The sequence below is a fragment of the Diplotaxodon limnothrissa genome, linkage group LG19 (assembly GCF_057381915.1).
Source record: "Diplotaxodon limnothrissa isolate DT_005_m linkage group LG19, D_limnothrissa_male_GT1.1, whole genome shotgun sequence".
Taxonomy (NCBI): Eukaryota; Metazoa; Chordata; class Actinopteri; order Cichliformes; family Cichlidae; genus Diplotaxodon; species Diplotaxodon limnothrissa.
In genome coordinates, this window is record NC_140614.1 from 17,370,823 (window position 1) to 17,385,409 (window position 14,587).

At 40.2% G+C, this 14,587-nt stretch overlaps 3 protein-coding genes across 4 annotated transcripts; 2 read left to right on the top strand and 1 right to left on the bottom strand.

Annotated features, from left to right (window-relative positions):
* Nucleotides 1-1,529: 1,529 nt before the first annotated feature.
* Nucleotides 1,530-5,104, top strand: trmt61b (tRNA methyltransferase 61B). 2 transcript variants are annotated; one of them, XM_085343165.1, is made up of 8 exons: nucleotides 1,530-1,611; nucleotides 1,695-2,518; nucleotides 2,614-2,716; nucleotides 3,647-3,837; nucleotides 3,960-4,051; nucleotides 4,604-4,806; nucleotides 4,880-4,951; nucleotides 5,044-5,104. In XM_085343165.1, exons 2-8 carry the CDS (start codon nucleotides 1,766-1,768, stop codon nucleotides 5,076-5,078), a joined length of 1,449 nt encoding a protein of 482 aa, XP_085199291.1. In that variant the 5' UTR covers nucleotides 1,530-1,611; nucleotides 1,695-1,765; the 3' UTR covers nucleotides 5,079-5,104. The 2 variants fall into 2 exon arrangements, with proteins under 2 accessions (XP_085199291.1, XP_085199292.1); XM_085343166.1 differs by having other exon boundaries at nucleotides 4,883-4,951.
* A 626-nt stretch (nucleotides 5,105-5,730) lies between these two features.
* spdya (speedy/RINGO cell cycle regulator family member A) lies at nucleotides 5,731-7,674 on the bottom strand. The gene is made up of 6 exons (XM_085343297.1): nucleotides 7,461-7,674; nucleotides 7,312-7,370; nucleotides 7,146-7,231; nucleotides 6,831-7,002; nucleotides 6,399-6,609; nucleotides 5,731-5,789 (listed from the first exon to the last, which is right to left on the bottom strand). The coding sequence occupies exons 1-6, from the start codon at nucleotides 7,672-7,674 to the stop codon at nucleotides 5,731-5,733; spliced, it is 801 nt and encodes a 266-aa protein (XP_085199423.1).
* A 1,907-nt stretch (nucleotides 7,675-9,581) lies between these two features.
* On the top strand, nucleotides 9,582-14,007 carry pcare1 (photoreceptor cilium actin regulator 1). Its single transcript, XM_085343670.1, has 2 exons — nucleotides 9,582-12,937; nucleotides 13,884-14,007. Exons 1-2 carry the CDS (start codon nucleotides 9,606-9,608, stop codon nucleotides 14,005-14,007), a joined length of 3,456 nt encoding a protein of 1,151 aa, XP_085199796.1. The 5' UTR covers nucleotides 9,582-9,605.
* The last annotated feature ends 580 nt before the right edge of the window (nucleotides 14,008-14,587 follow it).

Consider the following 14,587-nt stretch of genomic DNA (forward strand, 5'->3'; position numbering starts at 1 on the left):
CGTAAATACAGAAATCTTGTTCCTTCCAGACAACAAGCAGGTTGATTTATGCTGTGTTCATGTTTCCCTCCAAAGCAAGCATATCCTTAGTTGTAAATATCAGCCTTTACAATCGGTCAATGCATTTACTTGTACTGACAAAATAGGTCGTAACTTGGGTGTTCCCATTTATTTTACAACTACCTATAAATAACACAATTTGTAGGGTACTTATCTCTGTATCATCCTATAGGATCTTCATATCCCCACACTGTAAATTTCTCCCAAGGCTCTTGAATGCATCACCAACAAATGAACTCATCCAGTGTACATGTCCACATTCAGGTTTATATATGCAAGTTCATAAATAATAATAATGATACAGCTTTTTTGCTGTAAATAACATAAACTCAACACAAATTTTCAAAATATTAATATCATATGAAATTAAATGTCAAGAAGACAGAAATTTTCCTTTTAGACGTGTTACTGTTTGAAGTTATTTTCACCTTAAAAGTTGTTCCAAATTTGCAAATTCTACAACTGACAGCTCTCAAGCACTCAGTTTTATATTCTCAGCTGTAGAACAGGCTGTCCAATGATGTTAATGTTTTAGGTTATTACTTAAAACATTAAATTACTAACTTACATCTTTTAATTTTTTCTTATGAGTACTAAAATACTAAAGTCAAGCGTTGTATTTTCATTAAATAATTATTTTAAGTTTCATTGTTTGCCCATTTTTCCTCCTTTTATTGTGCTGAACATCATGTGTATTCAAAAATTAACAACAAATGGCAGATTATTTCGCACCGACCAATAACACAGGCTAATATATAATAAGTAAATTCAAAGATAAAAACCCAAAATAGATTCAACTTGTACAAAGCAATAAACCAGTAAAAGGGGTCAGAGCTAAACTAAAAATACATTTTTAATTCGTTTTTAAGAGAATAATTTGTGGGATGCTTCATTTTAGACTAAACAGCTTTAAATAACTTATCAAGTAGTGCTGATCACGCATCTGTGTGACTTATAAACTTGAAATTTTGAGATACCCAACTCCAAATATCAAGTTATGGATTGCATCCCCTCGTGGCAGAAACAAATTTCCATACTATACACATCATTGACAAACCTACATTTGTGAATTATTTTTTTTCCAAATAAAACAAAATTGTTAACCTAAGTTCAACTTTTCTATTCATTAAAATGATTCTCGTTCTCCATTTAAATAAATCTCCTGTTGTTGAAAACATTTTTATTGTGAAATTTAGTGTGAAATTAATTATGCTTGTAAAGTAGAGCGAAAACTGTCGATGGAAACGGTTTGAAAGATAATCCAAAGAGTTCAAAGTCACACCGTAATAAAAAGTCTATTCATCGAAAAGTTTGGAATATTAAATTAGGCGTGATAATACAAAATTACATTTTATTTTACATTTTTAAATCATAGTTGAATGAGGCATATAAGTTACAACATCGCCCTCTGCCGGTAGATTTTAATCATTACAGCAGTCGCCTAATTGTGACGTTGTACACATGTCAGTGTCCAGCATGGTGTCCTCCTTGAGTCTGTAAACAGCCTGGTTATCGAGAAACGGATGTAAACTGATTGAAAGCTTTTACAGCGTAAGTTCCATTTAAGCAGCCTTTAATGTTTCTTTGCTCTGGCTTTTAATCCGCAGGTCTACACGCTGTTTGTGTCATTCTAGGTTTTTCTGCTTTCTTTACTGGATGGGATCGACACCACAGCTTCCACCTTGTCACTTTTTTGAATGTCGCAATGGCTTTGAAAGTCGCGCTCCACAGACTTGTGTTTACGCACAGAACGCTGACAATTTGGGCATCCAGTCAGAGACACAGCCGGCACAGGGATTTACTTGTGAATCTCAGTGAAAGTGTCAGAGACACAAGAACTTTTTCAGGTGCTGCTGTGAAGCGTAACGATAATAAGGAGGGCACCTCCGACTATTCACGCCTGAGTACCAAGGTGACATCCAGGAAGAGGAGACCTCTGTCCCCGCTGGAGAGGATCAGTGGCCTGCTGCCCCAGGACGCATTGAGCCCTGAGGTGATGCAGCTGAGAGAGCAGGAGTCAGATAAGGGGGCAGAGATCCAAGGATCAGTCCCAAATCGCACGCAGGTAGAAGTTGGGGATGAGGATATCGTTAAAAAGTCTGAACATGAGGCTCACAGTCCACCTGTTGGAGCAGAAGAGTTGGACACCGGCTCAGTTCATCACCGGGAAAAGCAAGTGTGGGCGGCTCTGCCCGGGGAAAGGTTGCTTACCTGTGGAGAGCTGCTTGTTGCAGAGTATCGCAGAAAGAAGCGCGTGGAATTCAGGAAGATGTTCCAGCTGCAGACAGGGGCCCGTCTGGAGAGCAGCTGGGGGGTCATACTGCACAATGACATTGCAGGGCAGCCAGCAGGGCTGTTTCTGAAGACCCACCGGGGGGTCCCCATCTTTATAAGGCGAGCTAGTTTGGAGGATTATGTGCTGTGTATGAAGCGGGGACCTGCAATTGCCTACCCTAAGGTAGAGAGCAGTAAATGAATGATATATGTACACAGTTGCCTTTCAGCTTCAGCGTTTTCTGACAGATAATCTATTGAATGTTTTTCTTTCCTCAGGATGCAGCTTCTATGTTAATGATGATGGACGTCACAGAGGGAGACTGTGTCCTGGAGTCAGGATCTGGATCGGGGGCCATGTCTCTATTCCTGTCAAAAGCAGGTTTGAACTCGTATATGGAAGCACGATCACCAGTTTCGCTACACACAGAAGTTGATAGCAGATTGTTTTTCTCTTCCATTTGACATATCTGGATATGCAGGCAGGTGATAAAATGAAAGAATTTCACTCAATTTCACTAGCCGGGACCACACCCTCAAATATGATTGGGCAAAATTTTTTGAAAGAGAATGGAAGTTGGAGTGAGCAAAGAACTCAGTGAGGGTCTGGTTCCGATAAGAGAAGGTGAAAACTAAGAAAGGCGTGGGGAGGGTGGGATTTGGAAATGAAAGCAAACCGGAATGTGAATTAATGATCTCCCAAAAGTGTCTGTTTTTATAAATTCAAAGTGGCTTTACTTAAAATAAATCAACAACATAAGCTACAGTTATTATTCGAATTCTTTTATCCCCCCCACATAAACAGACTAAATGTTCAAATGGTTAAATAATTTAGCTACATCTCAAATTTAAGCAAAATAAGCCCATTCATTACACTAATCACAAGAGGATATAAACTGTACATTTCTGCTCAAAACCCCAAAATAAAAAAAATTAAAAAAAAAAGTAGAAAAAAAGTAAACACAATGGCCTTGTGCTTCCATAAGGTAAAAATTAATAGATTTACAGCAGACTGACACATTAAATGAACACAAAGCACATATTAAATGAACAGTTTTATGTGAACTGATTTTATAATAAGGCAAAGATGAAGGGTGACAGCGTGGATCAAATTTCCATTTGAACTGCTGTCCAGGGAACGACTCAACTTCTCAAGTGCTGACTGTCCTCATTAATCTTTATGAAAACCAATAAAAGTCAAATCTGTGATGTGAAGGAAAGTGGTGGATGTCACATTTCCTCAGGGAAAAAATCATTTAGACAAAGTGTAACTGCTTGCTGTGGAGCCTGATTATGTTTTTGTTTTCCCCAGTCGGCTCTAAGGGCAGCGTGCTGAGCGTAGAAGTCAGGGAGGATCATCACAGGAGAGCTGTGCTTAACTACAACCGCTGGAGGACATCATGGAGTCTGCGACGAGGGGAGGAGTGGCCCGATAACGTCCAGTTTCACAAGGCTGACCTCTGCACAGCCTCTTCGCTCCTTGCTGGTCGGGGATTTCATGCGGTCAGTGTCGGGTTGAAATGTTCATTTGTAACATTTTTTGTCCTTCTATCAGTACAACACCACCTGAACACATCATTGGTTAGACGTAGATCTGATTATCAAGTGGATAATTTCTACTGCAGGTTGCTCTTGATCTGATCAACCCTCACCTGGTTTTACCCACTGTGATTCCACATCTCCACCCCGGAGCTGTGTGTGCCGTCTACCTCGCCAAGTATGAAGCTCGACCGTGTCATTTTCTACTTATAAACTAAATGTAGTTTATTCCTCTCACCCCAGCAGATTTAGACATTTTTTTTCGTCACTATGTAATATTACCTGCTTGGTTACATTTTCTAGAGAAGTGGAAAACTTGCAAAAGAAGAAAAATTTGTTGTAGATCCAGATTTCTATAGTTTAGCTGTGAAACTGGCCTTAGCACAAGAAGGGCCCATTGGAAACAGCTATTTGCTTTCTGAAGCGAAACACTTTTCTCTTGGCTGAAATTAGATGAAGACAATACTACTATTGTTATATCGGTATGTTTCATATCAAGTCAGAACCAGGAGAATGTTAGCTTGGCACAAAGAATAGACACAGGAGAAAACAGCCCGCCTTGATCTGTCTGAAGGTACCAAAGCTAACCTGCTAGTATTTCCAGCACACATTAGCTAATTTATTGGAGACCAAATACGCTACAGCTTCTGTGCCATGAGGAAAAAATAACCTTTCAGAAATTAAAAATATTGGTCTTTTCTGCTCTGTTAACTGTGTCTATATACCACAGCATAACTCAAGTCACCGACCTGCTGGAAGGAGTTCGATGTTCAACACTCCCTTTACTGTGTGAACGCGTCATAGAGCTTCCACTCCGGGAATGGGTGGTGGCTCCAGCCCTTCAGAAGGATGGACGATACTGCAACAAGAAAGCCCAAATCCTGGATGAAAACCTAAGTCAGGACGGCGAGGCATCGGAGGAGAGTGACAAAGGTGATTAAAAGTAACACGGCAGTCTCACAGAGTCCCCTTGAGTATTTCCACTCAAGTTTGATTGTCATTTCAGAAGACCCCGACCCACCTTTTGGGAGTATCCCTTACATTGCTCGACCTCACCCTGAACAAATGAGCCACACAGGTCAGATGTTACCACGCATCTAGTCCCAGTATCAGTTATTGTATGATGATATAATTAAAAATATTAAATGTGTAATTTTTGCCTTTTTTCAGCTTTCCTGGTGAAACTGAGGAAGTGTGTGCAGTAACATTTCTACCTGTGGGGAAACCCTGAACACAGATTGTTACACATCAAATAAACTGTCTTAAAGAAGATAATAAAAAGTCAAAACTGATTTGTCCTTTAATGCAAAATTTGCCTTCTTAGTGAAAATGGCTCTGTGGCATAGTGAATATACAGAATCTGTGTGTGAGTAAAGAGCAACAGAACAGTTTAGTGTACTGAAGCAGGTTGCAATGAAGACTATGAAAATTCAAAAGTCTTGGATCATCAAACAGCACACTGGCAACACAACACCAATACAAACTACAAACAAACCCTTCTGTGTAACTGACAGCATCCAGTGCTTAACTCATTTACATCTGTGAAAAATAGTATGTGACAGAGTCCACAAATAAGTTAAATAAATAAATAAATACCAACAACATTTTAAGCAAATCTAGGTTTCACACTAACAATCTTTTGGGGTTTTGTGCCCACAAACAGCCAACTTGCTTGTTTTAAATGACATAAGCTCATCGTTGTCACTTGTACTTCAAATATCTTGTGAGTACCTTGTTAACGTTTGAGGCGACTGACAAACTGGGGATTCAGACTTTTACTTCAGAGTAAAGTGCTATTAAATCCAGTAAAGGAAGCATTAACTGCTTGGTTGATTTAAACAGGAAGTCGCTGATGCTCTACTCATTAATCCAGTCCATGAAGGTGTTCAATGTCGACTTGCAGGAAGAGTCATTCCCTAAGAAAAAAAGATGGAAACATGTAGTTAGGTATGAGTTTAAATCTTAACTGCAGAGCTTTATCTGTATACATACGAGCACTGTAAATACGTGTCCTGTGTTCCTTATATTGTGGCTGAGTTGCTGTCGTTCCCAGTCGTTTCCACTTTGTTATAAAGCCACTAAAAGTTGACTATATAATATTTAGTAGCGAGGAAACTTCACAGCTGGACTTGTTGCACAGGTGGCATCCTATCACAGTACTACTTCACTGAGCTCCTGAGAGTGACCCATTCTTTCACAAATGTTTATAGAAGCAGTCTGCATGCCTGGGGCTATTGATTTTATGCAGCTGTAGCAATAGAAGTGATTGGAACATCTGAATTCAGTTATTTGGATGAGTGAGTGAATGATCCCACTAATCCACTTAGTGGGACAATAGGTTCAAGTGCAAAAAATACTAACATTATGCGTTTTTGTTGAAGAGGAAATTATTTCTGCAGTTTGGATTGCAGGGCTTCTTGAACGTTGGTTTTAAACTTAACTGGGCATCCTATACTGACCAGCTCTTTACACTATAAACCACACAGTAAACAGAGACACCAGCATTAGTTATATATACTTGGTACCTCCTTTGGGATTTGCACAGCTGAGCCTCTGGAGGGAGGAGGTGTGGCCTATTCTGGTGTCACGCTTACATAGGGAACAGGACACAGGTGAGGCATAGGGCCCACGGGGAAAACGGACACGGTCGCCATCATTATACTGCCGCTGGGCACCGCCATGGTGATCGGAACGCTGCCGCTGCCACACGAAATGAGAGGACACAATGGCCATCACCTGGAAGACAGGTCGAAGAAATAAATACAGCTCAAACAGAAAAAAATAACAAAATAAATAAATCACATCACTGCAAAACACACTCACAGACACTAGAGATGGAATGTCTGGCATTAAACCCAAGCAATAAAAATGGCACTGCGCAGCAAAAACAAGACCCTTAAAAATTCCCAGAGAAGCACCATTTATCAGTCTCCTCAGGCAATTATACTTGTGTGTACCTCTTCACAGCAGCGCCTGCTGACAGCAGCTCTGTACTCTATGCGAGCCCACAGCTTGTCTCGCTGCTCAAGGAAGCGGGGAAACAGTTTTTTCCAGTTCTTGCCCAGTGCCCACGGAAAAATTTCATACTTGCTCTCCTCCTCATCCTCCTCCATGGTGTTGGCAAGATACCTACAGGAGGAGAGCGAAAGCCGAGTTCAGGGCTGTAGGTTTGCCAAGAAATATCACATATAAAAGCAGAAGCAAACAAAGTTTCCTTTTCATGACAGAATATAATACAGAAGCAGGATTTTCAGGCTTTTCTCTGAACTTACAGTGCAATGAAAAAATTCTTTCTGGTGTATTCAGTACTAGTGAAGCAGGCCCTTTTGAAGTACACAAAGGTCATGGCTAGGAGGTACTGATGAAATAGAGGGAAAAGATGGTGTCACTTTAAAGCATAACAAAGTTTTGTAGCTTTCATCAAAGTAATAACTTTACCTTGTCTGTCAATTTATAGCAACCATCCAGCCTTAGAAAGTCTTTTATCAGGTCATCCTCTGTAGACAAAGAGATGTTAATATATGAGAATTTAAACCAAATTTCACATTTTCTTGAGCGCATCCTGCTTTCTTGTTAGATCTATCTACCAAAAAGATGGAAATATGCTGCCATTTCCTGCCGCTGGACAACAGTTGACTGAGGCACTTTGGTAAAATACAGGTCACCCTGGTTTGACTGGATACTCCACACCACACCCCGGGTGTTCTGACCACGGTGTCTGCTGAGGCTGAGGTTTCTTCTGATTGGGCGAACATTTTTGCGTTTGACCCGAAGGGTAACAGAGGGAGGAGTTTTCATCATGCTTCAGCTTGAATCATCTGCAGAAAGGAGTCCTCTGGTATGTTATCACTGCAAATGAGAGAAAAAGTATGAGCAGTGAGCATCATCACTATAGACTGTCACTTTTTTTGGAGGGGGGGTCAAAGGGGTCCACTAAATTGTGCCAAATTCGAGTTTCTTACCATCATTTGCCCTCAAGACACATTTAAAGAGCTAAATGTTTCTCTCTTTTCAGACATTTTTCAAGAGGCAATGTAAAAATTAAATTATCTCAAAAATTACTTTAACTAAGGCCTTGGGGAGGGGTCTGCTATAGTGTCTCTATCAATACGAACTTTCACGAGCGTGACTAAAGCAAAACTAGAATGACACGTATGCTTAATTTCCCTAAATGATTTGGATTACCGCGTAGAAAAATGGGAACATTATTTAATAATGAATTTTTCCGAATAAGTTTAAAGAGTTTAAAGTGTTTAAAGTTAGGCAGGTTATCTGTACGTCATTAACAATAGGTAGTAAAAGAAAGAGAAAGCCCGCAGCTCTTCAGCAACACGAGCTATCAGCTAGCTAGAAAACTGACTAAAAAAAAAAAAAAATCACTCAATTTAAGTGACGACTGTTTTTAGCGGCACAAAGAGACGCTAAAAAATTAAATAAGTATTGTTCTTATGAGAAGCTTAACTCTCATACTAACCAGCAACACGTTTTATAGGATGAAAGTGAGTATAAAGCAGTCGCTTCAGGACGCTGACCAGACGAGATAGTAGTTTGCTGTTGGCAGCTCTGGCAGTTTCTGGAGCGCGCTTCGAGATCTGTGCCAGCGGTGCACCTGCGCGCGAGGACGAGCACGCACTGGCGCCACGTTTTCTTTGCTTATGGCGATCTCTGTGTGGAGTTATTATTAACAAGCCAAACAATTTAAATATGAAGAATACTATATTAAAAACACACCAAGCACTTAGAGTGTAAAAATCACATATCAGTTTCTAATGACTTTTTCTCTTAATGAGATATTTGTTTTGTTATATTTCATTTTATTTTGTTGAAATAGACAACAAAGGCTACCAATCTACTTATTTATGCTATTTTTCTGTGTATTGTGGTTGTTTATTGTGTTTGAGTTACATTCAAGGTGCTGTAACAAATGATTATTTTACGTTGGGGATAACTGATCTTATATAAGGGAAACTTTTGCAAGTTAATTTGTAGGAGGCAAAATCACAAAGGAGTAAATCATGAACTTTATTTACTCTTACTTTATTTATTTAGTGTAGTAGTTAGTTTTGGTGGTTTGTTCTCACTTCATTTGATTGTTTAAGAAAGTGGCTGAAGGAAAGATGTGTAATACGCAACTATATTTGATTTAATGTTGTCAAATGTGGATAAAATAGAATCAGTGTAGCACATTTTCTAATTCTGATGAAAACAAAATGCTGTGTTTTTCTTTCTGTTTTTTTCTATTGGCTAAGTTAGGATGTATTGTTTTGCAGGCTATAAAAAACCCACCTGAAGCCAGCCTTCATTACCCAAATGAGCTTAAGTTCTTAGAAGTAGGTGAGTTTTATATGACTTAACGTGACATATGTGCAGGCTGAGGAGTTCACTGAAAGACTCACTAATCCTTTCAGCTGCTTGTCCTTCATAAGGTGCAGAGGGATGTTTTTTTTCCGAACATGCTCCAAGGAAATTTTATTAAACATGGCCACCAAACTGTGGATTTATTCTGTCTGTCTGTGACAGTTGGAAGCAATTCGTAAAATGGATTTATCCACGTTTTGTTTTGGCAGTCTACTTGCGGAAAGGGATCTTACTCAACGAGTCAACGACATTAGCCATCTGAAAATGACAGCTGGTGGCTAAGAATCTTTGCTATTTTTTTACACAATTGACTGCACTGTCTGTATTAGTGTTATCTAGGGAGAAGAGAGAAAAAAACACCCTGTACAGCAGAAATGGGTTGCTCACCATCTAAAGGTAACAATTTTGGCACTCTGGGTGCTATGAGGAAGGGGAGAATGCTACCCCCTGCACCTCAAGACAACCCCAGAGATCCACAGTTTGAAGATGAGGAAAATCATGTTTCATCTGGAGCTACAAATGGAGCTACAAAGGAAAAGAAGACAGGTGGACAAACCCAGGTACTTCAGAAAGAGTCACACATGACACCACAGAAAAAGAGGCTTGATACTGAGCAAGTGAATATGGAAGCAGTTAACATAGATAAGCTGGGGAATCAAGCAACAGAAAAAAGCACAGTATCACAGAGGAAAGAGAAACACAATGACAAACAGGATGTGGCAGACAAAAGGCTTAACAGGAAACCAAAGAAAAATGCCAAAGGTGCAAAAGTTCTTAAAAAGAAGGACAAAGACAAGCTATCTGAAGAGCACAAAGTGGACTTTCCAGAACCCTTGGTAAAAGCTCACCAAGCTGCGTATGCCTTTTTGAATCCTAGCATAAACAAATATGATGTTTTGCTTGGACTCTTAGAACAAGCAGCTGAAACTCAGGTTTCTGTTCAGCCTATGGTTGCCTTCATGGCTCTACGTTACGAGGAAATAATTCAGGGACTAGAAGACATGGTGGAGGAGGGAGAAAATTTTTTAAAAGAAAATGGCGAACATCTTGCTTGGCCAAGCCAAATGAAAAATCTCTCATCCTCTACCCCTCTGAAGTCTGGCTCTCCCAATATCGAACCCCCACCGGATTTGTTGCAGCAGCTGCTTCAGTACACCACACAGAGAATGAGAAATGTGAGCCAGACTGTTGGAAGAATTGGGGACTGTGCTTTAGAAGAGGCAGTGGAGTATTTTGCCTCCGTTTCAGAGCTTTTAGAGGAGAAACTTAAAGTCAAACGTGCAACAGAGAGTAGGTTAATGCAACTCTTATCCCGCATTGAAATGGCCTCTCTGCACAAGCCTGGCCCAGAGGATTCAGCTCTCTTTAGTGAGGACAGTGGAATTGGGGCTGAGAATGAATCCCTTGCTGGATCTGAGAGACGCCAAAGACGAGAGAGTTGTGAGTCTACCGGGACAAATAGAGCTACTCCTGTCAGTCCTCTGCGAAGAGTGTCAAGGAGAAAGCTTCGGGGTCAAATAAGTCCTAGTGTGTCCCTTACCTCACTCAACTCACTAGGTTCTACATGTACCATAATGGCTAATGACCAAAGAGACTCATTGCTCGGATCTGTCTCCACAGAGTACGGGGAAGAGGATGTCAATGATTATGATGAGGTGGACAGAGATATAGGAGATATCCAAGAAGCAGTTCAAAAGCAATTTAATTGTTCTCCTGTAGACTGTAAGCTACAAGAACCTCGACGTTTACCCCCAAAGAGGATAGAAAATCCTCAAAATCTAGAAATGACTATGAAAATGAAAAATGCAATAAGTGGTAGGATACAGTTTGTATCGTCACAAAACCCTAGTTCTAAAACAAAGGCATCAACGAGCACAAAAACTAGCACACAGGATTGGACAGATGATGAGGTACGATCTCCAAGGAGGCCTCAAACAGCAGCAGCTGTACGAAAGGCACAAGTGAAAAAGACCCCGGTGAACAGGGGTCAGCGTTCCCGGTCAGCAGATTCCCTTCGGAGCAAAGGGGAAGATCCTACTCTTCTTGAACTAGAAAGGACCCAGAAAGATTTAAACCGGAGATTGCAGAGCATAAATAAAAGCAAAGAAGAAAGAAAAACAAGGACTGATCCTTTAAAACGAAACCAAGGAAACTCACCAGCACAATCTCCAGCAATAAATCAGAGACAGCCTTCATTAGAAAAGAAAAACAACCCCCAACCACCTAAAGACAAGGCAAGTCCTACAAAGTCCAATAGTAAAAAACAGGAGGCAACCAGTGAAGTTGATGATGATAAACAAAAAGACAAGAATATACCCAAGGGTCTTATAAAAGCCACTCCACCTCCTAGCCCCCCTTTATCACCCCAACCATCTTCTGGCCTTCACAGAGGTAGGAATTCAGTCAAAAAACTGATTGATACATTCAGTCAAGGAATAGAGGAACTAGAAGGTCCCAAAGTCCTGGGGCCTCTCAAAGGTGTGCGAAAATGTGGTGTTCCAGTGTTACCCGGTTTAGGAAATGTAGAAGCTGTGCTGACTGCTGGGATAACTAGCTGTAGGTCTGAATCTACAACATGTGAGAAAACAGATTTAGACCTGGATAGTCTTCCTCCACCAGCAATGGAAGTATTATTGGACAATTCCTTTGAAAGCGCTCAGAGTACATCAACTAGTGTAGCAGCAGATGGTGCAACAAAAGTAGGAAGATCACCTTTGTTGAAAAGGGGTTTAATATCACAACGATTGAAGGCCTCAGTTCAGTCAGTGACGGTACTGCCAAGCAAAGGAGGCTTACCACAAACCTCCAAACACATTTCCCCTGTTAGAGTGGAACAACAAGAGACATTTCCTCTGTCTAAGGTCAATCAACCAGATTCGGAAATCAAAAAGGATTCCTTATATCAGCAACTCAGAAAGAACATACAACTAAAACCCTCTTCAAACTCTCAGTCAGAGAAATTGTCAACAAGTTACGTAGGACCGTGTGTCACTCAAACAGAATTGAGAGACATACAAGATGGTGGTAACATTTCAGTGCCTGGATTCAACACCACAGCATCTTCTGTGCCTGCTTCGGTAGAGACTAGCCAAACACCTGCCACCCCACCTGTGTCTAGAGGGCGAATGTTGCCTTCCACACCTTCTACTCCAAGCAGCTTACATCGAAGACTTCCCAGTCCCCACAATTTCAAAAATCAGCCTACTCCACCCTCTTCATCTAGCCCCTCTCTTAACAGAACACTTCCTACACCACCTGCTCTTCAGAGGAGACTCCCCAGCCCACCCGTATCAAAGCAGAACATTTCGAGCTCAAACTCAGTCGCTTCATACCCTTTCAAAGCACCATCTCCCCCAGCTTCGCCAAAAGTACAAAGATGGTCAAGGGAAAATAGCAGTGAAGACTCATCAAGTGCTAGGACAATTAGTAATGCACGTTCAGTCTTCTGTCCCGTTTCTCTGTCCATGTTTGAAGCCCAGCCTTGTTCAGTAAGCAAGCCCCCGCAAGCATGGACCTCAACCAAAGTTTCATTCCTCTTACATACTTTTGAGACACGTGGGAGGACTCCTGCATCTGTCCATGGGCCACGACCCTTTATCAGACGTAGCCATTCAGACCGGAGGCAGAGTCTAAGTCTACCACAACAATCACAACGCATCTCAGTGGCTGAGACTTGTGGGAGTGAACCAGCGATATATTCACAGGGGTGAGATTTTACCACATTTGTACTTCTCTTAAATGATTATTCATGACTTTTGTTTGTTTTTTTGTTTGTTTTTTTACCTTAAATTTATATAACGTTCTGAGAGAAATTCTGGACAAATGCCCCTCTTTGGTAGGAGCTACCCTATTTTATTTTAAAAACACCTACTTGGTTATGGTTTTGGAAAGAAAACAGTATTAATAACATACATAACAATTAAGTGGCATGGGGTCCACTTGGGAAGCAATTAAAAGATTTTTGAATATCACAATATAATAAAAGCAGGGTGACAAGATTTCCTTGCACAGGATTTCTTTTCTTTGTCCTCCTGTCCCACACCTTGAAACAATGTTCCCTATTTTGAATGTTTTTGGAGGATATGCACTTTTCTAAATCATGGCTTTTACCTAATCCATGTAAAGGGACAGCTTTTTATTCAAGTTAAATGATGGTCTGTCTAATTCTGTAACCGTCAGGAAAAGTTAGACATGACCAAAGATTCACAAGCGTTGCAGATTTTGGTGATTCAGATAGAAACTGCTACAAAGAAAATTAAGCAGCAACATAAATAATGACAGAGTTTTTGTCTTTTTTGGTAGACTTATTTTTCAGTTCATAGAGATTTTCTGATATGAAGTGATGCCACTCTTAGGCCACATTATCACTTAAAGAGTAATTATATTAAATATAAAAAATGCTTACATTGTAGGTGTCTCTCAAACAGAAGCTCATTCTCACAATACATTATGCAACAAATAACTCTCTGTACTTAATGCTACGCTCCAACCTCCCACTGATTTTCCCCTGCTGTTATTACTGTATTACGTTAGATTTATATAAAACATTTAATCTCTCGTACTTCACGAGTCAGTATTGCACCAAGTGACTCGGACTCACCTGGCCCAGTTACCTAATTGCTAATGACAACATTTTCTGTTCTTTCTTTTAGGCTAAACTATGAACCAACCAGAGATGATGACTCATGGGGTAGCCAATCAGACCTCAGAACGACAACACGCTCTGCATCACACCCAGACCTGTGTGTTGTTGGACGTGCCTTGCACAAGGACTAAAGGGGCCAATGCAGAGCCAGGAGGATTATGGATTAGCAGGCCTTACTGAGGATTTAAGTCGATGCTGTTTATTCCACTTGGAAGAGAGGAAGAGCTAATTCTATCCACTCTTCTGCTGTAACACACCTCCACAGTGTTTATAATTATATGTATTTCAGGTTTTATTAGTTGTAATTCTTTCATTGGTGTTTTTCACTGCATTCATGTCTGCACTGTATCTGAAAAAAAAAAACATGCTCCTGAGCTTCATGTTTACATCACAATTTAGTCTTCCTCTTTTTTTATAGATTGTCTTCCCACTAATGACTAAGTTTTTGGTATTTAATCACAAAGTATTCACAAATTGACCTTAAGTTCATTTCGGCATCAAAATTCATAAATAAAAAGTATGTTCATGTTTTTTTTAAACTGTAGTATTATTATTCTGTCTTTTATTTTTTATTGTTTTGTAATAAAAATAATTCCATCCCAACTTTGCATGTACTATCAATAACAACTGTCATAATGCTGCATTTAGGTGTTTCATGATCCCTGAAAATGACTTAGGATACTGTATTTCTTGCTAACATCATTATGCTAT

Bases quoted from the DNA above. Each gene is read 5' to 3' on its own strand.
- spdya (XM_085343297.1), bottom strand. From the start codon at position 7,674: ATGATGAAAACTCCTCCCTCTGTTACCCTTCGGGTCAAACGCAAAAAT. The intron at 7,371-7,460 runs GTAGATAGATCT...CTTTGTCTACAG, and splicing joins AGCATATTTCCATCTTTTTG to AGGATGACCTGATAAAAGAC. The intron at 6,610-6,830 runs GTACACACAAGT...CCTGTCTTCCAG, and splicing joins GCAGGCGCTGCTGTGAAGAG to GTGATGGCCATTGTGTCCTC.
- pcare1 (XM_085343670.1), top strand. From the start codon at position 9,606: ATGGGTTGCTCACCATCTAAAGGTAACAATTTTGGCACTCTGGGTGCT. The intron at 12,938-13,883 runs GTGAGATTTTAC...TCTTTCTTTTAG, and splicing joins CCAGCGATATATTCACAGGG to GCTAAACTATGAACCAACCA.
- trmt61b (XM_085343165.1), top strand. From the start codon at position 1,766: ATGGCTTTGAAAGTCGCGCTCCACAGACTTGTGTTTACGCACAGAACG. The intron at 2,519-2,613 runs GTAGAGAGCAGT...TTCTTTCCTCAG, and splicing joins CTGCAATTGCCTACCCTAAG to GATGCAGCTTCTATGTTAAT. The intron at 4,952-5,043 runs GTCAGATGTTAC...GCCTTTTTTCAG, and splicing joins TGAACAAATGAGCCACACAG to CTTTCCTGGTGAAACTGAGG.